General features: G+C 55.3%; 1 protein-coding gene across 10 annotated transcripts; it reads right to left on the reverse strand.

The window, feature by feature from the left end:
* Positions 1 to 108: 108 nt before the first annotated feature.
* Positions 109 to 23,676, reverse strand: CHD5 (chromodomain helicase DNA binding protein 5). Of its 10 annotated transcripts, none has more exons than XM_058855015.1 (42): positions 23,418 to 23,676; positions 22,207 to 22,334; positions 19,388 to 19,567; positions 18,826 to 18,944; positions 18,091 to 18,329; positions 17,625 to 17,749; positions 16,418 to 16,541; positions 14,916 to 15,082; positions 14,617 to 14,835; positions 13,930 to 14,139; positions 13,632 to 13,843; positions 12,544 to 12,675; positions 11,927 to 12,035; positions 11,437 to 11,628; positions 11,151 to 11,351; positions 10,640 to 10,777; positions 10,122 to 10,243; positions 9,796 to 9,969; positions 8,972 to 9,113; positions 8,642 to 8,773; positions 8,046 to 8,163; positions 7,475 to 7,599; positions 6,902 to 7,133; positions 6,699 to 6,824; positions 6,399 to 6,571; positions 6,067 to 6,241; positions 5,553 to 5,645; positions 5,086 to 5,174; positions 4,760 to 4,893; positions 4,419 to 4,563; positions 4,078 to 4,237; positions 3,873 to 3,952; positions 3,627 to 3,753; positions 3,204 to 3,311; positions 2,761 to 2,898; positions 2,410 to 2,518; positions 2,098 to 2,230; positions 1,709 to 1,904; positions 1,369 to 1,529; positions 1,161 to 1,275; positions 1,000 to 1,050; positions 109 to 759 (listed from the first exon to the last, which is right to left on the reverse strand). In XM_058855015.1, exons 1-41 carry the CDS (start codon positions 23,479 to 23,481, stop codon positions 1,043 to 1,045), a joined length of 5,874 nt encoding a protein of 1,957 aa, XP_058710998.1. In that variant the 5' UTR covers positions 23,482 to 23,676; the 3' UTR covers positions 109 to 759; positions 1,000 to 1,042. The 10 variants fall into 10 exon arrangements, with proteins under 10 accessions (XP_058710998.1, XP_058710999.1, XP_058711000.1 ...); XM_058855016.1 differs by having other exon boundaries at positions 10,640 to 10,774; positions 22,207 to 22,337; XM_058855017.1 differs by having other exon boundaries at positions 3,204 to 3,293; positions 22,207 to 22,337.
* Between the last annotated feature and the right edge of the window lie 13 nt (positions 23,677 to 23,689).

Raw genomic sequence — 23,689 nt, forward strand, 5'->3', positions numbered from 1 at the left:
GTGTGTGTGTGTGGAGATGTGTGCAGGACAACAGGGGTACCAAGACCATGGCCAGTCCCCACCCAAGGCTGCACCACCATCCCTTCCCTGCCAGACTCCACTGCGTCTTTCCCAAAGGATTTATTAAAACACAGAACAGAAACCGGGACACACAGAGCACGAAGCGGATGCAGGGGCGTTGCTTACGGCTGCCGGTGTCACCACGCTCGAGGTATCCCCATCCCAGTTCCAGCTGTCCCCTCTGTCCCACCCACATCCCCTCCATCTGCCTGCCCCAAGCCCGGCACATGTGGAACTCCAGCCACACCACAGCAGTGCCAGGGATTCCAGCAGGGCAGCAGCAGGCGTGGGCTTGCTCAAACACCACGAGGATGAAGAGATGGCCCTTAGGGGGAAGCTGGGGAGCACAGCCGGCTGGGACATGGCACCACTGGCCTCCACTCACCCCCACACCTGCCAACACAACCAGACAAACACCGCAACTCCAGCCCTCCCTCCCTCCCCTCAGCCCACCTTGCCCAGACAAACTCTTCAAGTCTTCAATAAGAAAGTGCAAAAAATGTACACGGACACAAACCCCCAGCCCCGCCGCTCCCACGGGGGCCGCAGCAGGCAAAGCACACTTGAAGCAGGAGCGGGACAGCGCGGCAGCACCGGCGGCAGCTCATCCTCCACGCAGGCAACGCTGGCACAATTTCCCCGCTGACCTCTGGCAACAGCGGCTCATGGCCAGGGACAGGGGACTGTCCCCCAGGGCTGCTGCGAGAAGAGGGGAGGGCTGCCCACCAGCCAAATCTGGACCCTCCCCACATGCCAACCCCACCTGGGAGGGGCTGCAGGAAGGATCTGCTCCCACCTCTACTGCAGCTGCTTGAGTCAGGCCACTGCCAGATACTGGCACTGGGGGGGGGCAGCTCAAAATGAAGTCTCCATTTAGCCCCCCACCCCCTTCATGTTCCCCAGCAAACAGAGCACAGAGGGTGGGAAGCGCAACCTTACCTCGGCTAGGAGTGGGAGCTGCAGGGGAAAATCATGGGAACTGCTAAATATCTGTGGTGACAGAGGAAACACCTTGCTCACTACTGTCCTTTGGCAGCACTCCTGGAACGCCCAAATCCACCCTCTGAATTTCTCTGCCCAAGAGCAAAACCCCAACCTACCAGTCACATAGGGTCCCAGAGGCATCTGGCTGTAGTTGACAATCCCACCCGGCCCAGGACCACGGAAATTTGGCCCAAAGTTGTTGTTGAAGATCTGGGCTGAGCCAAAGGAGCCCTGGGGAGACATGGAGGGAGAAAAGACACGGGCCTGCAGCCCTGACCTGACCGTGACCCTCACAGAGAAGGGTCTGTGCCCGTCCCCACAGACCTGGGCAGCTGGATCCCCTCCACGGGTGGCCAGGCGGCTGAGGATGCTCCGCTCTGACATCTGCAGCCGGGCGGCCACGGGCGGGATGCGGGACAGCATGGAGGGCAAGCGTGTCACATCAGCCTTCATGTCACTCAGCAGCTCCTCGAGCTGGTTCAGCACTACAAGTAAATCAGGAGGTACATGGGGGGATGCCTGCCAGAGCCAGCAAGCTGAGAGGAGCCGGCAGCTCCTGGTTGAGAGAACAAGATGGGGACACCTCCTTGCTTGGCTCCCCAGGTGAGGGTGGGGAATGCTTCCTAGCCTCAGAGCAGACTCCCCCAGCCCTGCAGGCACGCACCCTTGTGCAGGACGGCGTTGGCAGGCTTGTTCCCAGCCAGGGACTCTTTGGAGAGGTGCTGGTGGCTCTCGGCAAGGCACTCCACTTCTGCCAGCCGTGCGTTCAGTGCCATGGCCGGGTGACTCGGGTCTTGGGTCATGTTGAGATACGCCGCCCTCCGCAGCTGCTCCTCGATCACCAGGGCCTGCTCCAACAACTGGGAGGGGCAGGAGGGGAAGGACTCAGGACCAAACCCCACCCCACTATAAACCAGTAAATCACAGTGCCCCTCGCAAAGTCCACTCCCCACTTTACTCACAGAAGATGCTGGCAACCTCCCTCCAGGCTTCAACGTGCTGCTCTGGTCCTCCCACCAGCAAGGACTCACCAGCCCTGGACCTGCCACTCACCTTAAACCGCCGGGCAAGGAACTTGTTCTTCATCTCAAGGTAATTCCCCTTGTGTATCTCTGACTTGAAGGGCTCGTTCAGGATCACGTAACGTGGGTCATTCTGGATGTCCTGCCAGCGGGCATAGCCATGACTGGTGTGGGGCAAGTGTCAAGGGCAGAATCAGCCAGCCAACAGCCTGCCCACCACCCCACAGCAACACTGTGGCCCTAAACCCTCTCCCTGCTCATCATTGTAGTGCCAGCCCAGCTCCCACACCCCCAGAGGCCTCTCTCGCCTCACTGCCTCCTGCTCTGCCAGGTCAAAGGGTACGTGACAATTCCTGCCAACAGCCAGTAGTCATGTCGGCGGTGCCAGATGTCGTAGATCTTGCCAGAGGACATGGCAGCCCTCTCCTCATTCTGCCACAGCGTGTGCAGCTCTGTGGAAGCAGAAGGGAGACAGCCTGGTCAGGGCAGCTGGACTGCAAGTCAATGCACAGCATGTGGGCAGGGCGAGCAATGGAACCTCCCAGGACCACAGGCACAGCACATTCCCAGGTCTGCTGCTGCCAGCAAAGCACCAGCCCATGCATGGCCCATGACAAGGGTCACATCCCCTGAACAGGTTCAGAGCCCCTGCAGCAGCTTTGCACGAGGCTAACACCTCGTCTCTCACTCTCACCTGTGAAGCCACCATCAGCAATGTTGAACATGAATCTGAAATTCATGCTTCTGTCATCCTTCTTTCCTTCCTCCTCTTCTTCTTTGTCACCATTTTGCTGGGCATCACTTGGCTCCTTCTCCTCCTCCTTGCCATCCTCTGCTTGGCAAATACAAGGAATTGGCCTAATTGTGCTCCACCACTGGACCCACTGGTGCCACCCCTGCCCCATCAACAGCCAGTCACTGCTGCAAAAGCCCCCAGTCCCTCCCAGCAGGTCCCATTGTTAGCACAGCCCACCCCAACAGGGTCTTGTTCCCACTCGTGGCTGCTGAGCACCAGTGGTGCTGGTGCTGATGGCAGCTTTGCCACCACACTGTGGGCACACTCTGTCACTGTGCCAGGCACTGGCCTCACTCTGGGAATTCTTCCCACTCTTCTCTCTCCAAAGTCTCATGCCTCACCTGGTTTGACTTCTTTATCCTCCCCCTTCCCTGGGCTGCTGCTCAACTCCGCCTTCTCCAAAGGCTTCTCTTGCTCTTGAATCCCCTCATCTGCAGGAGGAAATAGGCCTACAAGAAATGCCTGACATGGAAAATGTTCTGCAGAGAACAACCTACTTATCCAGACAGACTTTCCCTTTTAGGGTAAAGTAGCTATATGGTTTGTATAGTCAAGATGCTCAAAGAACTTTAAACAGAACATTCTTCTGCATATTATCAAATAAATGTATTTCATTTTCCCTCTTCCCTGAGACATCTGGAGGAACAAATGCCCCCCAAAATGACCATTTCATGCAATTTACAACTTGTTATTTCAGGAATTTCTGCAGGACTTTCTGACATTCAGGTTTCCCATAGCAATACAGGGAAGATACACAGCCTCACCTTTCACCAGGGGCTCAGAAGAAGGCTCAGCCTTCTCACAATCCTCTTGCTTCTCTTCCCTTGGCCTCTCCTTGCTGTCGCAGCTTTCTGGGTGCTCTTCGCTCTCCACCTCAGCACTTGCAGGCACCTAAATGCCAAGCACCCATTCCAGGTCAGCCCAGCCCTCCCTTCCCTAGGGAGTACCCCAAGTTCCCAGGCAGAGCAGGGGAAACTTCCTGGAGGAGATGCTGAACAAAGCCACCTCACCTGGCTGTCAGACACCTTTCTGGGCTTCTGCTCCACTGGGTCCTTTTCCTCATGGAACCCTAGTTGTGCTTCTGTTTTGTCTGTAAGAAGAGCAAAGCCAGGAAGCTGTTGAGCAGGGCAAGATGGGTCAAGCACCTGCAAAACTTCCTGGTGTCTTGGCCCACCTCCCTGCCAAGTCAGACCACAGCCACAACCCCCTGGATACCTGTAAGGGCCCCTGGTCCCGTGTGTGTGTGCGCTGGACTGGCCGGGACAGGTGTGTTTGGATCTGAAGACACAACCTCACTGGATCTCTTGCTCTCTGGGCCCTCAAGAACCAGGTCTGGGGTGCTGTACTTCCCATTGACATGCTCAAACTCCTGGACCTGGGACAGACACACATGATCAGGTCAAACAGAGGGGGGACATTCCCAGCTGGTGTCAAGTCAGTGTGTCCAGGCTGCTCACTCACAGAGTGACCAAGTGGCAGGATTGCTGCACCTACCCCATTGGGAAAAGTCTCCAGAACATTCCTGAAAAGGCTCATTCATCATTTTACTCACCCACCTTCTTCCTTACTAGTGACATGACACCGATGCGAGTCAGCACGTGCTGGCGTGACAGCCCTTCCCGGGGAACGCCATCCGCAAAGGTTTCAGCACCATCTGCCCCAGGCTCACACAGGTGTCTCATGAAGAGAGAGACATACGCCCTGCCAGGAGAGCCAGACTTCAGTCCTCAACCCAGCACATACATGATCCCCAGCCACCCATGGATGAGGGAAGTCTCACACCCAGGAAAGGAACAAGAGACACCATCTCAATGAAACAGACACTGCCTCCCCAAAAAGAGCCCAGGGCAAAGTGGTGCAGGCTCCCTACCTTGCCTGCCTGCCAGGACCTCCGTACCTGAACTCCTTCTCGCTCTTCCCTCGCAGATCCCGGACCAGCCAGTGGGAGTTGAAGGCATCCTGGGGCGGCATTCCCCAGCGCATGATGGCATTCAGGAATGCCTTGCGCTGCCGGGCATTGAAGCCCAGAACCTGCAGGAAGCAAAGGCATTGCTGGGATCACAGAGTGGCCTCAGTAGCAAGCAGCATCCTGGAGCCTCACAGCCGTGACAGGCACTGCTGGACCAGGACTAATGTGCCAGTGATTCCATACAGAGGGATGCAGCCCACGGGCAGCCTGGGCACAACAGCATTGGCCATGCTCTGGCTGAAGCTGAGGCTCACCTCGATGTTCCCCCCAACTCTTGCCAGCAAAGGAGGGAGAGGTTTGTCTCTGTCAGTCTTCAGCTGTCTCCGGGATTGTCTTCTGCCACCTAGAGCCAAGCAGCCTCAGTGATGGATGGGCCAGGCAGCCAGGAAAGACACCTCATGTGCCCCAGGCTTCCCGCCCTTCCTCCTGATGGGAGCAGAACCCACCAGAGCATCTGCCCAGACTGCAGGGTCCCTTCCAGCCACCACTCCCCAGGCCAGGACACTCCTCTGCCCTTCCCAGGCAAAGGGGAACAATGCCAGGTCCTCATGGTGGACCAGACTACAGTCCTGCAGAGGCCAAGGAAGAAGTAGGCTGCCTTTCCTGCCCTGGAAAGCTCCTCACCTGACAGAAAGCAGGGAAACAGTCCCCTGAACAGAAGCCCTGGACACACCAGTCCCTCCAACCCAGACATTCCTGATGATTCCAAATCCCAACTCACTCTGGCCTTCTGGCCTCTCTTCAAAGTCTTCATCCTCATCCTCAGAGCCAATGGAATACTCTGACTGGTTGTCAGAGAGCTCGTCCTGCCACTCTGCAGAACACAAGGGAGGCCAGGTTAGAAGACCTTCCCTGGGTGGGATGTGCTAAACAGGTCAGAGCCTGCTTGAGGGTAAGACAGGCATTCACTGCCAGGCAGCAGGAGAGGGGGACACAGCACCAGGAAATCATGTTCTCAGGTTTTACAGAATCAGCATTCTGTTATACAGCAAAAACCCAGTTTGAAATATTTTGCCCACAGATATGTCTTTCTTAGATTCTTCCAGCAAAACCAGAGTTTACAGATCAACTGATAAAAAGAAAAAAAAAAAAAAATCTTTGAAAATTTCTACACTGGAAAGTTTAGGAATCTGGGAAGTACAGATCCAGGCAATCTACCAACTGCAGAGAGACACCAAGTGACAGCTCTGTCTGTCCCGTGAGCTCAGCCAGCAGCCGAGCACCTGTGGCTGTACCTTGGTCCTCCTGAGAGGTGTCATTGTAGTTGACCTGCTTGCGGATTCTCTTCCCTTTTCCCAGGTTCCTGGCCAGATCTTCCTGCTGCTGCTCATAGTGGTGCCGCAGCAGCTTCTCCCAGTAGTCAGGGTCCACATTCTCCTCTTGCTTGATGATCTCCCGTTCCACCTCCTCCTGCAGAGCCGGAGACAAGGGGCTCAAGCAGTCACAGAGAGAGAGCAGGGAGGGTCCTGCCCCATGCCAAGCACTCGCAGGGACAGGACAGGGAGCAGAGGGAACACGGAGGGATGTACAAAGGGGTGATTATAAGACATGATACTGATCACATTACCACACCATCCTCTTCTCTCACAACATACTGAGCCACTTTAAAGGAGCTGAGATACTCATTCATGTTCTGCAGCTCCGTGTCATCAGTCGCATCTTGGTTTCGGTCCAAAAGCTTAGAGATGGCAGCATCATCATAGTGGATCACACTGCTGTCATCCACATCCTTATTGTCACCTGGAGAGCAAAGCAAGTGGAACAGCAGCGCAGATCAGGGACAGTCCCCTCCTGAGCCACGCAAGGTCAGGTCAGGTGAGGGGACAGGAAGGGGGATGAGTCACCCCAGCAAAGAGGGCATACACACCTGGTGGGGTGCCACCATGCTTTTTTTTCATGCCAGGGGTTGCTGCACCCCCTTTTGTTGACAGTGTGTCGGAGAAAGGGGTAACAGCATCTGGCATGGCAATCCGCTGTCCCTGAGACACCATGCCTGTGGCACAAGGAGAGGAGAGTGAGCCCCAGCAGCTCAGACAGGGCCCTGCCTCACACAGAGCATTCCCACCTCACCCTCCACATCATCTTTGAAGAGTTCTTCTGTCCCAAACTTGAGGATGTCATCCAGCTCTTGCTTGGTCATGGAGCCCGACTTGGAGCCAAGCCCTGGGCGGACCACCAGGTGGGTGAGCATCATCTTCCTTTTGGCCACCTGGGTGATGCGCTCCTCCACAGAGGCCCTGGTCACGAAGCGGTAAATCATCACCTTCTTGTTCTGCCCGATGCGGTGAGCTCTGCTGAACGCCTGCAGGGAGAGGATGGAGCTGGTGAGGGTGGCACGGTGCCAGCTGGACAAGAGGGCCATGCTTCTCACCCTCCAAGCTGCATGAGAGGCAATCAGTTGAGGACAAGTATGAGGAAGAAGTGAGAATGCCACAGGGGAGAGCCAGTTTTATGTGTCAGGTCTCTCCTGCAGAGAGACCAGGATGAGGCCAGAGGATGCGGGAAGGGGACCGCTGAGCAGAAACACCCACAAACACAGGAGCTCTCAAGAGAAGATACTGAAATCCCAGTGCGGGTGTGCAAAGAGAGGGCAGAGCCAGAGAGGTACTTACTATACAGGAAGGAAAAGGGAAAGTCAGAAACCTGGATGTCATTGTGGGGATTCCAGTCAGAATCATAAATAATGACAGTGTCGGCCGTAGCAAGGTTTATGCCCAGACCACCGGCACGGGTGGAGAGGAGGAAGCAGAACTGCTGAGCCCCAGGAGCTGAGAACAACAAACCCAGAGGTGGGAACAGGTGAGACAGAAAGAAGCACAGCTCACAGAGAAGAGCAGCACCATTTTGGAGGGACAGAACAGCTTCCAAAGCTAACAAGCAAGAGGCAGGGGTGACAAGGACTGAAAACACATCACTCCCTGGGAACCAGGTACTGCAGAACCCAGCTCCAGAGCAAAGGGGAAGCTCTGTCATCTGCTGAGGTCTTGGAGGGAAAGGCAGGAGCCCTTCCAGCTGAACAGCTGCTGGCACACTCACGGTTCCTTGTGGGAACCAACTAAAGGGCTTAAAGGCTTGGTACGAGCAGCCCCCGTGCCGCAGGAAGCCAGACCTGCAAGCGTGGCACAAGCTCTGGGCACTGGCAGACAACCTGCTGCTGGCCACACACTGCCATCCCCCCCATGCCCACCCCTCAGCAAGGTGGGAAGGTGAGTACCATTGAACCTGTCGATGGCCTCCTGGCGCAGGCCGCCGGTGATGCCCCCGTCAATCCGCTCGTACTTGTAGCCTTCGTACTCCAGGAAATCCTCCAGCAAATCCAGCATCTTTGTCATCTACAGGGCAAGGTGACCCTGGCATGAGAGGGTCTGCATGGCCAAACACTCCTGCCTCCCCTGGGGACCTGCCCTGCCCCAGCATGGTCTTTGCCCGCAGCCCAGAGGCCTCAGTGGTGGCAGCACAGCAAAGCAAGCACAGCCAAGAGGCAGCTGCCAGAGGAGGAACACTCACATCTCATCTCCTAGAGACAACTCTGCCAGCAGGAAGGAATTGTGTCTGACTGTCCCTCCCCAAAGGGGACCCTCGTGACTGTTGTCTCCTTTCTATCCCGAGCTAACAGAGCTCTTAAACACGACAGGTGCTCCCGCAGGAGCGAGCTGGGACACAGACCTTCCACTATTACTGCCATGGCTGCCTGGGGGAGAAGCTGTCACCAGCTATTCCACCTATTTCTGTCTGTTCCCAGCACAAATTCACCATACATAATTTTAAAAATTCCTTAAAAAATTTATTATTATCCCTCCCTGCTCTCACCTGCGAGAAGATCAGAACTCTGTGACCCCCATCCCGTAACTTCTTCAGCATCTTTTGGAGCAGCATCAGTTTCCCAGAAGATTTGACCAAAGAATTCCCATCATAAGATCCATTGGGCAGCACTGGAGCCTCCTGTGAAGGCAGCATGGTCAGTGCCCACAAGGATAACCTGCATTAACCTCATGGAGAACTTCACTTGCTTTTCCAAAACAAAAAACAAAAGTCCTTGTGTGAAACCACTCTCATGGAAACCCACAAAGCAGGATCATGGAAGCAGGTGGCACCCAACACTCTGAGACATGCCCAAGGGTGCAAAGGCAGGGGACATACCACAGCCGCCACAGGGAACAGGTATGGGTGATTGCAGCACTTCTTCAGGTCCATCATGATGTTGAGAAGTGAGACCTGGTTCCCACCACCTTTCGAATTCAGGGCTTCAAAGTTCCTTGTCAGTATGAATTTGTAGTACTTCCTGGAGGAGGGGGGACGGGACAGACACTGTTAGCTGGGGCAGCTGTGGGACTGGCACAAACAGGAGGGGACTGAATTAAACCTCCCTAGGGTCACTGGAGATGCAAACAGGAGATCTGGAGGGTTTCAAAACTAATTCAGCACCTAGGGCTGTGTCTTTCCAGTTGCTCTGGGGGGATCACAGCCCTGGCAGTGGGATAGACTGGGGGGCACAGCACCTCCACCCCCCCTCTGCTGTGCCAGACAAGCCTTCCTGCCCACCAGGCAGGGAAGAAGTGACAGGCCCTTCCTGCAGGTGTCCCGAGCTGCAAGAGATGCCACTGGAGAGGTCAGCCTTGCAGAACCAGAGCTGGGGCAGCAGCAATGCTCCAGGCTGACCCAGGCACACCAGCAGTACAGGCCATGTCCTAGTGCCAGGAATGGGAGAAGGGGATTCAGCCTCAGTGTTTTCTCTGTGCCCCAAGATCCAGCAGAGCCACACTGCCAGCCTCCCATGTCCCCAGGACTGCAGAGAGTCAGTTCAACCACATGGAACACACCCCTTGGTGACACACAAAGTACTCCCACTCTTCCTGCAGCAGGCCCCAGGCCAGTGGGGTGCATCTGACCCCTCAAGCCCCACTGACACCTCACCCTGTTGGGAGAAGCCAGACACCCCTGGGGAATTCACTAGAATCACTCACTTCTGCATCTGGCTCAGCTCCACTCGCACGATCAGCTCCGTCTTGGCTGGCATGTTCTTGAACACATCGGCCTTGAGCCGCCGCAGCATGTGGGGACCCAGCAGGTCATGGAGCTTTTTGATCTGGTCCTCCTTCGAGATGTCTGCAAACTCCTCCAGGAACCCCTCCAGGTTGCTGTGGAAGCAGCCAGACCCCCATGGCACTAAGCAACAGGGGCAGGTGAAAGCGAAGGGATCTGCTGCTTTATGACTTAAAATCCAGGGCAGAGCTCTCAAGGCACATGAGGAGATAATGCTGGCCCAATGGCCCAGGTAAGTGCAACTTACTTAAACCTCTCTGGAGTCAGGAAATTGAGCAGGTGGAAGAGCTCTTCCAAGTTGTTCTGGAGCGGAGTCCCTGTGAGAAGCAGCTTGTAATCGATCTTGTAGCTGTTCAGTACTCTAAAGAACTGGAAAAGAAATAAGTTTGGCTGACAAAGATTGCGAGGAACCAATGTGGGACTCTTCAGGATGCACGAGCAGGGTGCCAGCATGTCCTGCCCCCAGCCATTCCCACTGAGCACAGGCAGCAATCCTGTGTGTCCTTGGGTCACACCACTTGTCTCCTGCACCAGGGACACTGAACATCCCAGGAGCTGGAGACTGCATTGATCCTCAGGTAAAGGGGAGAGGAAGGAGAGGGATCAGTTCCCTTCCACAATAGCCTGTCCAGGGACTGTCAGGCAGCCAGGCTGCTGCCTCTCCTGCTGCTGAAGGGATGTTAATATATAATATTAATATATTAATAATATTAATAATGCTAGAGGATGTTGAAGAAAAAGCACTCACAAATGCCTGTCACCTACTTTGGACTGGTTGTTCTTCAGCCTGTGTGCTTCATCCACCACCAGACAAGCCCACTCTATGGAGCCCAGTACTGCCTGGTCAATGGTGATCAGCTCATAGGATGTGAGCAGGACATGGAATTTGATCTGGGCTTCCTTCTGGAGGAGCAGAGGGAGAGAAAAGCTGGGATAAGGGAACAGCAAAGAGGACAGCCTTCACTTCGCTGCAGCTGCTGCATGTGATCCAAGATGAGAAGGGATGCACTGCCTGGCACAGAGCCCACAGCAGGGCTGGGTCATGCCAGCAGAACATCCAAACACAAGAACCAAGCAGGAGACTACAGAAATAGAAAAGCTTTGGCAGAAATCTGTAAAGCTCATCACAAATCTCCTGTTTGTAAACAATGCCAGCTTCCCTCTGTGGGACATAGCTGATCAGAGACCTAACCAGCCTCCCTCTGCAGGTCAAATTCTCCTCTCCCCTTCTTACTGACAGGTAAAGCGATGGGGCAGGCACAGACTCAGCTCCCACCTTCATCCGGAAGACCTTCTTCCCGCTCCGGATGGCGTTGTCTTCAAAAGAAAACTCATTTTCCCGGATGACCGACCGGCTCTCCTTGTCCCCCGTGTAGGTCACAACGTAGAAATCAGGTGCCCACATCTCAAACTCACGCTCCCAGTTGATGATGGTGGAGAGGGGGGCACTGACTAGGTATGGCCCTTTCGAGTGGCCCTGCTCAGGGAGACAGAGCCCAGGCTGTTCTCCCCGTACTCAGCAGCTCTCAGCCACCTTGAGGACCGCTGGGTGCTCCACTCACCTCCTTGTACAGGGAATACAAGAACACAATAGTCTGCACTGTCTTCCCTAGCCCCATTTCATCAGCTAGGATTGTATCTGTTCCTTGTGCCCAGGAGAATCTCAGCCAGTTCAGCCCTTCCAGCTGGTAAGGGTGCAGCGTGCCTCCCGTGGCATCAATGTACCACGGCTGCTTGTCAAACTTCACTGTAGGCTGAAAAGAGAGCCATGGCACAGAGCAGTAAAAACCACCTGCCCCTCCTTCCCCTGCAGCCAAGCACATCCCTCTTTAGGTTTGTAACATCCAACAGCTCCAAGGGGGACACAGACATGGTCCCTGGCACAGCCCAGCACCCAGGCACTTCACAGCAACACCACTCCAGAATTTCCAATGAAAACAGGGTCCCCAAAGGAGGACCAGAGGAGGACAACATCACAGGACAAGGGCACAGACAGCTCACCCTCCCTCTAGATTCCCATGCCACCATACTATCCCCACCACTCTCACTCACATCCACAAGAGGTGTTTCTGGAGGCTTTTCCAGCTTCTCCTCTTTCAGCTTTTTCCCTTTCTTGTTCAGCTTCTTCAGAGGGCGCGTGTCCTCCCCCAGCATCAGCTCCCTGCGACAGCCAGACACATCAGGGATGGCAGAGGGTCACTGTTCTCTCAGCTCTGAGCTGAGGGACAGAAACACCTCCCACACTCCACTGCCCCTCTCCCCACAGGAGCTCTTCTGGCCCAGCTAGCACAGGCACTCACAGGGCATTGATTTTTCCCTCACAACAGTCCACACAACAGTCTCCAGAATGAAGAACAACAAACTCGGAGTACTGTGGTTTTCCCCCAAAACAGGCAGCATGGCCATGGAGGCCATGAATGTCATGGCAGTGCAGACACAGGGGAAGGGGAACACAAGCTGGAAAAGAGTAGGTGGTATTGCCCGGCAGCCCTGAAACGGCACATCAGGAGGGCCAGACTTCACCAGTGCTGGGCCACTGCTCTTGAAGAGAAGTCACTGGGAGAGGTGTCAGTGTGTTCAAAAGGGGGGCACCTCTGTGTCCCCCCTGTCCCAAACACCCACACGGGCTGCCGTGGCTCTGCCCAGCTCCCCTGGCTGTGGGCTCATACCTGTGGTTCCAGTAGAGGAGTTTGAGGTTCTCATAGTAAGGGATGTCTATGTCATCAATCTCCCAGGTGCACTGGTCATAGGGCAGGTCCTTCCACTTGATCAGGTAATGGATGTCTCCCTTTTTATCAAAGCTGTAACACCGGGAACAGAAAGCTGATCAGTGAACGCCACCAGCCCCTGGGAGCAGCTCACCATGATCTACTTCCACAGAGCTGGATGCTTCATCCTCTGCCTTCACCTACAGACTAGGACACCCAGGCTGAGGTAGAAAAACATAAATTATCAACACTTCCAGCAGAAATGCCTATTCATCTGTAAGTGTGTCAAACCATTAAGCTTTACAGGCTGCTTTCCATTCCACTGAACAACCTCATTTCCCTGTTTCACCAGGCCTGGATTGATACCAGTGCTTCCCCTCTCACCTGCAGCATTCACCACTCTAGGAAGTTCTGCTTACACTAAAAACAGAATAAACACACTTCCAAGTCTGACTCTGTGCCTACAGGGAAACCTGCTGCCTTGTTAGTGGACAAGGTAAAGCTCACATGAAAATCAAACAACCAGCTGTAGTTCTTTCCTGCCACGCAGCCTTCCAGCAGAGCTGTTGCTACTGCTTGATATCTCAAGCTGCCACTTGAAATGTAGAAATTCAACAAAAACATGTCTCCAACCACTCGATGCAGAAAGCCCATCTGCACAGCACATTCCATTCACAGGGAATTTCTTCTACAGAAAAGAAACATCAATGTCAAAGCTCTGTTAGGAAGCCACATGCTCCAACTCTTCCCTCAGCACTGGAATTTACAGAATGGTCAGGCTCTAACAGGACCCAAACAGCATGACTGGGAAGAGTGGAACAACACTGTGCATCCACCTTAGGAAAAATTTGCTGTAAGTCTATTTTTAATGTGCAACATAGCAGAAATGAAAATAAGGCAGCATGGATCCCCTTCCAGGCTCAGCTTCACCCTGGGAGCAAACTTCCAAGGCAACAGAGACCTCAGCACAGGCCAGAAGCTGAAATTCCACCAGCCCAAGGACTCGGCCTTGCGGAAGGATGGCACAATTTCCCTTACAGGCTCCTCACCTGTGGTTCAGGATGCGGTGGATCATCATCCACTCAGGCTTGATGCCATAGCGGTAGAACCGCTCCTCCATCTTGGCATACTGGGGGTCCTTGTTCTTCCGCTTCTCCCTCTGGCTGTCCTCGTCCCCAGAGCCGTAGTCGAAGGCTGGTGGCTCATCCATGTCGTTCTTCCGTTGGTAGTTGCGGTACATCACGGTGTGGTAGAGCTCCAGCTGCAGCAGGAGGAGCCACGCTCAGCCCACAGACAGCGGGGCAGAGGGACAGGCAGGGGCTCTACACCAATGCCACGGGCGCTCACCTGCAGCTCCTTGACCCAGGAGCAGTGCCAGTAGGAGAGGCCTGCCCACTTCACAAAGAACTCGCGCTCCGGGATTCCCTCCAGCACCTTCGGTGGGGGCAGAGCCAGCTCGGGGTCCGGGGCGGGCAGCGCTGCCGGGAGCGCGGCGGCCGGCGGCTCCTTCCAGGCCCAGTGCAGGATGCGTTGGACTTTGCCCTTCAAGGGAGGGCACTGGGGACACAGAAGCGAACAGACAAGAGTACAGAGTTTAAGGTGAGACCCTGTCTGGGGCCATGGGGAGCTAGAGCAGGGAACTGGGGGGCAGAAGGGGGCCCTTAATGCCAAGGGGACAGCAGCCAGCACAGGGTGCCTGATAAGTGTTCGTGACACTTCTGCATCCCCCATGGGGATGGGCCTTGCCACCAGGATGAAAAGGCCACATATCAAACAAGGCTTGACATCCCATCAGAAACCAGGCTGGGAAGTTGCCAGCCAGCAATTCCCACAGGGAGATCACAGAGGCAGCAGAGCCTTCCAGAACCACTCTGCCCCCTCAGGCACATGCACCTGCCAGCAACACTCCTCAGGGAGGGGTTTGGGGCAGAGGGCAGGGCTGTGAGGGGCAGCAGCAGCCATGAGAGCCACTGCAGGCCAGGCAGGTGCAGGAGCAGGGACAAAGTAAGGAATGGGAATGCTAGTAACACTCACTGTACAGCGTGGGCAGAGCCATTCACCGTTTGGGATCTCCGGCAGCGGTGGGTTCAGGCAGTGAAGGTGGTAGGAGGACGGGCAGGTGTCACAGCACAGCAGCTCCCCTCCATCCTTACAGACCCGGCAGAACTCCATGTGGTCATCCTCCTCCTCCTCACCACCATCCTCTTCCTCCTCCTCCTCCTCCTTCGGCTCCCACTGGATGCCCTCCTTCTCCTGGGGAAGCACAGCCAGTGTAACACCGAGGGTTTCCACTAGCAGCCCACCCACTCCCACGGGGCCCCAACCCCACTCACACAGTGGGGGCAGCTCCACTTGCCCTCGGGGGCCTTCTCCAGCTCGGGGTCCAGGCAGACCAGGTGGTAGACGCGGGGGCAGGTGTCGCACAGGATGATCTCCCCGCCCTGCTGGCACACCTCACAGTAGTCCTGGTGGTCCGTCTCGTACCCGTCCCCCTCTTCGACTGCAAGCAAGGGACAGGTGACAGTCAGAGGGGTGGCTGAGCAGCCAGCTCTCCCGGAGGGAATGGGACACTTGCTCCTCTACCATACAGTTAAGGAAATAAGGACAGCATTTCACCTCAGACCCCTCCTGTTAATTCCCACTACCTCTCTGTCCCTCAGCACCACAGTTCACCTTTGCACACAGCATCATCTCACCTCTGTCTCTCTCTCCACACTGTATCATCCTTTGGTTCCTTCAGGCTCTCAATGGAGAATGCCAGAACCTGGAGAGGTTGCAAGGGAGGCCGGTCAGAGAAACCTCCCCAGGCACCAGCACCAGCTGCAAACGCACCATGCAAGGGTGACACGGCCAAGGACAGGACTCCTCTCCTGGGACTACTCTGCTCTTCCTCGGCACAGAGGCAGGAGCACTCTCAACACAGCATGGACAGGAAAAGGAGGAGAGGAACGAGGCCTTGCAAGTGCCGGAATGGCTCATCTCAATTCCCAGCTCTGCCACAAACTCCTGGTATGGAACTCCAACCTTCCACTCCTCTAGCACGCAGCAGGAGCTGCCTACCTCCAGCACCAGGGCCCTCACAACGCCACAAGCAATGCCCTTCACACACAAGACACAGGGCTAGCTGGCAAGCCCAGCCTCGCTGACCAATGGGGAGGCTGGCTGGTGTCACACCCTACATGACCCCCAGCCCAGAAGCCACCCTTCCATTTCTTGGAAGCAAAAATGATCAGAAAAGCTAAGAAGCCAAAGGATGCACCTGGATCTGAAATATCTCATGCCAAACAAGGACACAAGACAGAAAGGCAACGTGCTCAGCACAGGGGGCTGCTCTCCAGAGCAGCATGAGGACAGAGGTGCCATGGCACAACATCCACCCGGGAAGTGATAAAGGGACATGCACACAAATGTGGTCACACAGCCACTGGCAGATCCTGACAGATACTTCCCACCATGGTTCACGTGCCTCCCTGTCCCTGCATTGCTACCACAGCTCTGTTACCTGCCCCTGCCTGACTGCACACCTCACACAGACAAACCATCCTTCATCTTCACACAGTCTCACCCACAGCCCGCCCTGCTCTGCTGGGAGCTTGCCACAAGCCACAGCTCTCCGGGGGCTGCTCCTCAGAAAACCACTTCCCTGGAAACCCCACAAACTCTGAAACTTCCTTGGTGGAACAAGCCCCCAGCAGCAGGGCACAGGCACACAGACAGGCACAGGCACATCCTCTCCCACCGAGCCAGTGCCAGACGTAGCCTGGACCTGCACAGGCCAGGGAAGCACCATCTGAACAGGGAAATTCACCCAGAATAAGAACAAAGGATGGCCTACTCCTCTTTTTCTTTTTCCTCTTCTTCCCTCTCTTCCCCAGGCCAGCCGAGCACTCGGAGCGCATGGAGGAGCTGTTGATGCTGGCGCTGTCAAAGTCGGATTCTTCCCGTTCCTCCTCTTCACTCTGCAGAGAGGGAAAAGCAAAGCACACCCAGTCCAAGTGCTGGCATCCCAGCTGTCATTCCACTGCTGACACTGCTCTCCTGGATAAGAACAACCCTATACTCCCACCCTGTGCATCCAAAGGCCCCTTTTTCCAGTACTTGGCAGAACTTTGCAGCCTCTCTCTCTTTTGACACCCATTTCAGCTGTGCCATCCCTCCTGTTCCCATGAATTCAGGCATTCACACTTGGCATTCCCACAGCATGAAAGGAGTCAAAACATAAGATATCTGAATTCTTACTTGGGAGATTCAAGCATGAAAATCCCCAGCATGCACACTCCTAACCAGCTGCTCAAGCTCCAGCTGCAGAAGGCAGCCTGAGCTCTTTGTGACTCTGTGGAAGGTGAATGTGTGAATCTAGAGCAGAGGAGGAATTTTTTGTGACACATGATTGAAAATCTGCAGCAATGAGTGGCTCCTGCTCTTCAACCTTCAACACGTGGATGTGCTTGCAAACAGGACATGTTATGGGAACTGGAGCCAGAACTGCAACACAGTGAGCTGAGGGGGTTATCCAACATTATCAACACCTAGAAGGGCCCCACCCCCAGTCACTAGTTAACTAAGGAAATTAGTCTTTAAAATGCTGCTAATTCCTTGAAACATGCCTGATACTGGTGCACTGAGAAGAGCCCAGTGCGCTCTGGCTGGGCAGCTCCAGCAGCTCAGGCAATGCCACAGGATCCCAGCTGCCGTGGGCAGGCCCTGTTAGTGCAATTAAAGCATCCCAGAATTCTCTGTGATGCACAGTTCAGCTGCAGTGCAAGCCCTGAAGAATTCCTTTGCAAATGAAATCTGAAATGATGGCATTATCACCCGCACTGCTGAAAGTAAACAGGGTCATGTGATTTTAGCAAAAAACACATAAGTCTCACAAATCTGAGTCTGGACATGGGTGGAAGTGGATGTGCTGATTGGGGCCTGGTGCCCCACAGAGGGGCAGAAATGAGGCTGTGACACCCCTGGCATGGGGTGGCTGTGCCATCCCCAATAAGGGCTTGTCCCAGAACTTCCCTCCCAGACCCAAAGCCCTGCAAACTTACAGAGGAGCCCTTTTTCCTTTTGCTGGGGATTCCTCCAAACCGGAATTTCAAGCCTCCCATCTTTTTCCCTTTCCCCTTTTTCTTCCCATCTTTGGAGCCCTTGATTTTCTTCCGTACACCTGGACCTGAAGAAGTTGAAAACTTGTTTGGTACTCTGCAAACAACTGTCACCCAAATCACCCCCCAGCACAGTGGAACAGCAACTTCCCAAGGAGGAGCACAGCACAAAGGGAGATCCCTCCCTTTCCCACTACTGCTCATCTTAATTGCCACAAACTGCCAAACATCCAGCAGACCCAGAGGCTCGATCTGCCATGGTTCAAGAACCACATGCCTCTCAAGGACCTCTGCAAGGGCATACACCCCTCTGGCACCCTCTTTTGCTCCCCAGTTTGCTGAAGCTTGTGCTTTGCAGCCCCCATGTCAGCTCTGTTGGCAAGAGCAGCCCCCCACAAGTGGCACCCACCCTTCCCCTCCTTGGTCTTGGCCTTCCTGATGACGGTGGGCAGGGCAGAGTGCTGGGGGCTGGCGGGGAGCGCCGGGGCGATGCTGACAGTCTCCACAGCTGCAGCAACAGCTGCCGCAGCCGCCGCCGCCGAGCTGCCCTTGAAAGGGTTGTTGGCACTGAACTCTCGCCACTTGGCACCAAGCACTGTCATCATCTTGGACATGGGGATCTTGGGGTTCTTCTTGGCAATCAGGGGCCTGCAGGGCAGGGGAGAGGGAGAACCACGTGTCAGCAGCACTGTGTTGTGTCTGCTCCTGCCCTCATGTTCTGGTGCTTCAGCCCAAACGACGTGGCAGTGGTGCCTCCCAGCAGGAGTTTCATGGGGAGGCAGCAGAAACCCAGAGCTTCCTTAAGCAAATATATGCAAGGGGAGCACACCTAAACCTCCTCAGAGACCTCGGTTCCCTGAAATACCTGCTGTGCTCTGAAAGGCTCATGGTACAAGCAGAAATTCATTAAAACTGTGTTTCTCATGAAACTCTTCAAATAAGCATACACAAAATATAGGGCTTTGGAGAGCAGGAGAGGCAAATGCTTCAGCTGTTTCCAGTTAATCCTGCAAATAAATGGAGTTTTGAGGATGGAGCTGGGAGGAAGAAGTGACAAAGAGCTGGCAATGCAGAACTGACTTCACAACTTCATCTGCTGACTGAGCAATGCCCAAACCTCAACCACCAGGTTGACAGTCCCTACCTGAGGAACTGGCTGAAAGCCTTGTAATTCGTCAAAGTATGATAATCCTCTTCTGAGAAAACGTAATCTACGTCATCGAGACCCCATTCCTCCATGAGCTGGGCTGAGCTCTTGGGCTCCTGGAGATTTAGAGAATCATCATTAATGCAAACAGCCACAGCTCTGCAGATGAGCAGCACAAGGCTGGGTCTGTCATGTGCTCCATATCTCCCTCGTCAGTGATATGCAGGGATTTGTTTCTGGGATTTATGAAACAGCACACGCAAGTGCTTAACAAATTAATGCTTCATGCAGTCCCAAAAACAAATTAACATGGCACCATGCAAATGCTCTCCACCATGGAACATTATATAAGTCCTTGGCAGGTTTCACAGCTGCAAGAAACTCAACTTCTCCCTGCATTCAAGATAAACACCAAGGAAATAGAACTTCTCCTGTCCCAGTCATTCACCTGCAACCTCATCCTTACCAAACCCAAGGCAAACTCCTCATGAAACCCTCAATTCCCCTTATCCAAGTCTGGCTTCGGACACTAGCACCAGCTCAGAGAAGTCTTTTGTACCTTTAAACCTCCATCCTCATTGTCATCCTCCTCTTCATCCTTCTTCTTCCGTTTTGGCTTTTTCTCCTTCTTGTCTTTCAGTTTTTTCTTCTTCTTTTTGTTGGGAGAATAGTCACTCCCTTCACTTTCTGATTTCTCCTCGATCTCCTCTTCATTTTCTGACATTTCATCATTGCTCCCCTAAAACAGAAAAGGACAGCGAAGAACAAGCCTATCCCCACTTCACTCTTCTCCCACATGAAACCTCCAGTCTCCAGCAGAGGGATGCACTCTGCTTCACTACAGTCAGAAAGGAGCAAGCTTCCACGGCTACACTGTGCTGGAAGAGCCAGAGTAGGGACTGCCCAGGGATATTTTTGTTTATTTCTGGAGAAATTGTGACCCACTGCACAACGTGGATGGTAACAGAATTACCATCCCAAGGAATGTGGATGCCTGATGGGCAGAGAACTCAGGTAACTTCCTGGGCTGCCAGGGCATGTCCAGCCTCTCACCAACCAGCACACCCAAGTCCTTCCCAGCAGGGCTGCCCTCGATGGATATCTCGATGATATCTCATCACTGCCCAGTCTGGATTGGTATCAGGGGTTGCCGTGATCCAGGTGCAGCACCTGCACCTGGTTTTGTTGAACTGCACGAGGTTCCCACGGGCCCCTCCTCGAGCTTCTCCAGCTCCCTCCAGAAGCCATCGGGTCCCCTGGGGGCACCGAGAAGCACCCGGGCTCGGGGAGAGCCGAGGGACCGGCTCCTGCCAGCACGGCGGACAGCGCCCAGCCCCGCCAGCCCTTCCCGGAGCCACCCCGGTTCCCCGTGCCCCTCCTGCCGGAGCCACCTCCCCGGCCCCGGCCGCTGACTGCCGGGGCTCGGAGCAGCCCGCGCCTCTCCTTCAGCGGGGTTAGGAACAGCTGGAATTGGGCACAGGATAATTGGTTTCCATGGGAACTGCTGCAGTACAGGTTGAATCTCCCTCTCCGCTGCCTTCCCTGCCAAGGACCTTCATCTGCCTGCGCTGAGGTTCCAAGCACAGCCTGGCTGTTCCGCGCGGATTTTTTCCGGGGGGCTGCAGCACCGATTCGTGCATCGCCTCGAGCTCCACTGCGGCTGGTGCCGGCGAATTCCCGCGGCAGTGCAGCACGGCAGCCCCAAAAAAGCCCAGGGACTGCAGCGGGGACAGGCACTGGCCTCACACCAAGGCCTGCACTTCACTCCCACCCGCCTCTAGCAGGGGTAAGGTTCATTTGCCCCCAAAACTCTTGAGAAGTTCAGGAAAAGGAAGCCTCATTCAAGGTCCTCTATCTTGTACCCCCTGACCCTGAGGGCAGCCTGTGTGCTTCATGTCAACTGACAGCTCCAGCACCAGCTTCTCCCTGGATTTGACAGATGAGGGGACAGTCTCCCAAAGGCAGAAGCTGGTTAGAGCTGCCCACACAAAACATTAATTAAAAAACAGGACGGCTCTCAGCCCGTTATTTCCTCCCCACCCCCAGCTTAGCAGCAGCCAAGCTCAGCACACACAGCTGCAGGGCTCAGGCAGGTCAGCAGCAAAAGCAAAGGGGCAGAGGTGAAAATAACTTGGGGTTGTGTTTTATTTTCCCCCTCTCAGAAAACAGCATAGGGAAAAAACTGAGCCTAATGATGGGAGAGGTAGAGGGGGCAGAGGGCCTGAGCCTGCTTTGTGTGGTGTCTGCAGAAAGAGAACGTCACCGTGGCCACAACAGAAACAAGCTTGCTCAGGGCCACGATGGCAAGAGGCAGCACAGGATGGGATCACTTGTCTTTAACGCAGCAGCTCATCACACTTCTACCCGTACCACAAGCACTTCAACGTGATACCTCATCCAGCTGATCTGTTTACAGCTCCCTTGGGGAGATCAGCAACACCCAGCTCTGCCTTGGCAAGGCTGTGCTGGGTGAGCAATTTCTCCTCAGCCACAGCAGGGGAAGTAGTGGGCTGAGGAACTGTCACTGCTCCCTTTCTTCCCAGCAGCCTGTCTACATTTAGGCAGGAAAAGGGCCAGCACACAAGATGTCTGCTCCTGTCCTTGTGTCCAGCACTGTCTAGGGACAGGACAGTGAGTGGCACAGCATCAGTGAGTAGGGCTCTGGGAGCAGAGACAGCCAGCCTTCTCAACCCAGCAGCACACCTCCAGTGCAGGGCCTGACCCTTGAGGACACAAATCCTCACCTTTGTTTTCCTGCAGAAGGCAAGAGAAGTCTTTCCATGTACCAAATCCTAGAGGCCCCTGGACCATCCCACTTGCAAACAGCTGGAATGAGTGCAGCCCACACCAGTATCCACAGAAACCTCCAAGCCCTGCCAATGTCCCAACATGGTGGTTTGCCTCTCCCTCCTTGGGAACTTGAGTCCCAGATACCGAGTTAGTGCAGCACACATCAGCAAGACTGACTGCTGCCCCCGGATGCTGCACTGTGGTGTGGGTGGGAGGACTCAATACATGGGGCAGGACGGCACCGCTGCACACACCGATGTACCCAATGAGAGCTGAGCTGCTCCTGTGGGGTAGGTGCCTGCATCGCTGCCAGAAACCATGGAGGCCCCTTCTCCCCACAGCTGCTCCCCAGAGACCACTTGCAGGGGACATTGCCACTCCTGAGCAACCAGGCTGGGCAAGAGACATCAGGGGCAAGAGGGTCACCTCCCAGGGCTGGGAGAGCACCTGCTCAGTGAAGGAAAACCCCAATAATGACCCTTTTTTCCATCCAGAGATGCAAGAGGTGCTTGCCAGCAACACTCTGAGCTGCTGCTTCTGTGCCACAGCTGAGGAACCCCAACCCAGTGTGAGAAAATGCAGTGTTACCTCCTTCTTCCTCCTCTTGATTTTGGCAGCCTTGCCATCTTTCAGCTTCTTGGATTTCTTCTTTTTCTGTACCACAATTTGGTCTTCTGCAAAAAACTCATCCAATCCTTCCAGCACCCCATCATCTTCTTCTGGGGACAAAAGGGACAGCTCACATGGACAGACTGCAGAGGCATAAGACACTGTGCTCACCATGACAGAGGAGCACACCTGAGCAGCAGCTTCAGGCCACAAGACAGAGCTCTGTGGCCTCTCCTGCAAACTCACACACCAGCAGCTGCCCTTCAAGGGTCCTGCCCAGCAGCACCAGCCTCAGCTCTTCCCGTGCCCAGATCCTCCTGCCACTCACACCCAGCACGGAGGTGTGGGCAGCTCACACTGCACTCTCAGAGAGAGGCATGGGGACACCCCGTGTGCTGCTGCTCCTGCTGACCTGGGCCTGCAGACACTGGGGCAGCACTTGGCTTTTACCTTTCCAATCCCCAGGCAGAGCTCACAAACACAGTCAGTGGAGGAGCGGAAAGGTTCATGAAGAAAATGGGTGCCACAATGCCACAGCTGCCAGGTTGTTCTGAGCTGCTCACACCAGTTCAGGGACCCAGCCCTAGGCAGAGGCACTGATGCTAGTGCACACTCCCCTTCCCATCATTATGTCCCCAAAGACAATGCATCCCAGCATCCCAGCCAGTCTCCACACGGCTTTAGACCCATGTCTTTATTTTTAACTTCTGAGGTCATACAGCAACATCACTTCGGAGCAGTCAGGACATATTGCTTGTTCGACTTCTGTGAGGCCCTGGTACAGGTTGCCCAAAGAAGCTGTGGATGGATGCTCCATCCCTGGAAGTGTTCAAGACCAGGTTGGACGGGGCTTGGAGCAACCTGCTCTAGTGGAAGGTGTCCCTGCCCGTGACAGGGGGTGGAACTGGATGGTCTTTACGATCCTTCCCAACCCAAACCATCCTGCGATTCCGTGATTCACTGATTCACGCTGTGCTGGTTTAGGTCTGACAGGGTGGGCATCTCTGCACCAAGCCCAGCCCGGGGAACCAGCCGGCCGCCAGGCACCGCCCGGGAGCGAACCGGCTACTGAGGAGGACCCAGCACAAACCCCTCCGGTCCGGATAGCGGGGATGGCCCGCGGCACGGCCGGACCGACCCGGGGAGCGATGCCACTGCCCCGCCCGTGCCCCCCGCCCGCCGCCGCCTACCCGACACGTCCTCCTCGTTGTCCGCGTCGTCCAGCAGCTCCCGGGCGGCCGCCGGGCCCCGCATGCCGGGCGGGGCAGCGCCCGCCCCGGGCCGAGCGCCGGGGCCGAGCCGGGCGCGGCCGCTCCGCGCCAAGATGGCGAGAGCCGGCTCCGCCCCCTGCGGAGGACACGCCCCTGACCACGCCTCCCATGGGCCTGGCCACGCCCCCCGAGCGCCGCTCCCCGAAAACACCCAAATCCCCCCAAATCCCCCCAGCGGAACCGCAGCCGCC

The sequence above is a fragment of the Poecile atricapillus genome, chromosome 22, assembly GCF_030490865.1.
Source record: "Poecile atricapillus isolate bPoeAtr1 chromosome 22, bPoeAtr1.hap1, whole genome shotgun sequence".
NCBI lineage: Eukaryota > Metazoa > Chordata > Aves > Passeriformes > Paridae > Poecile > Poecile atricapillus.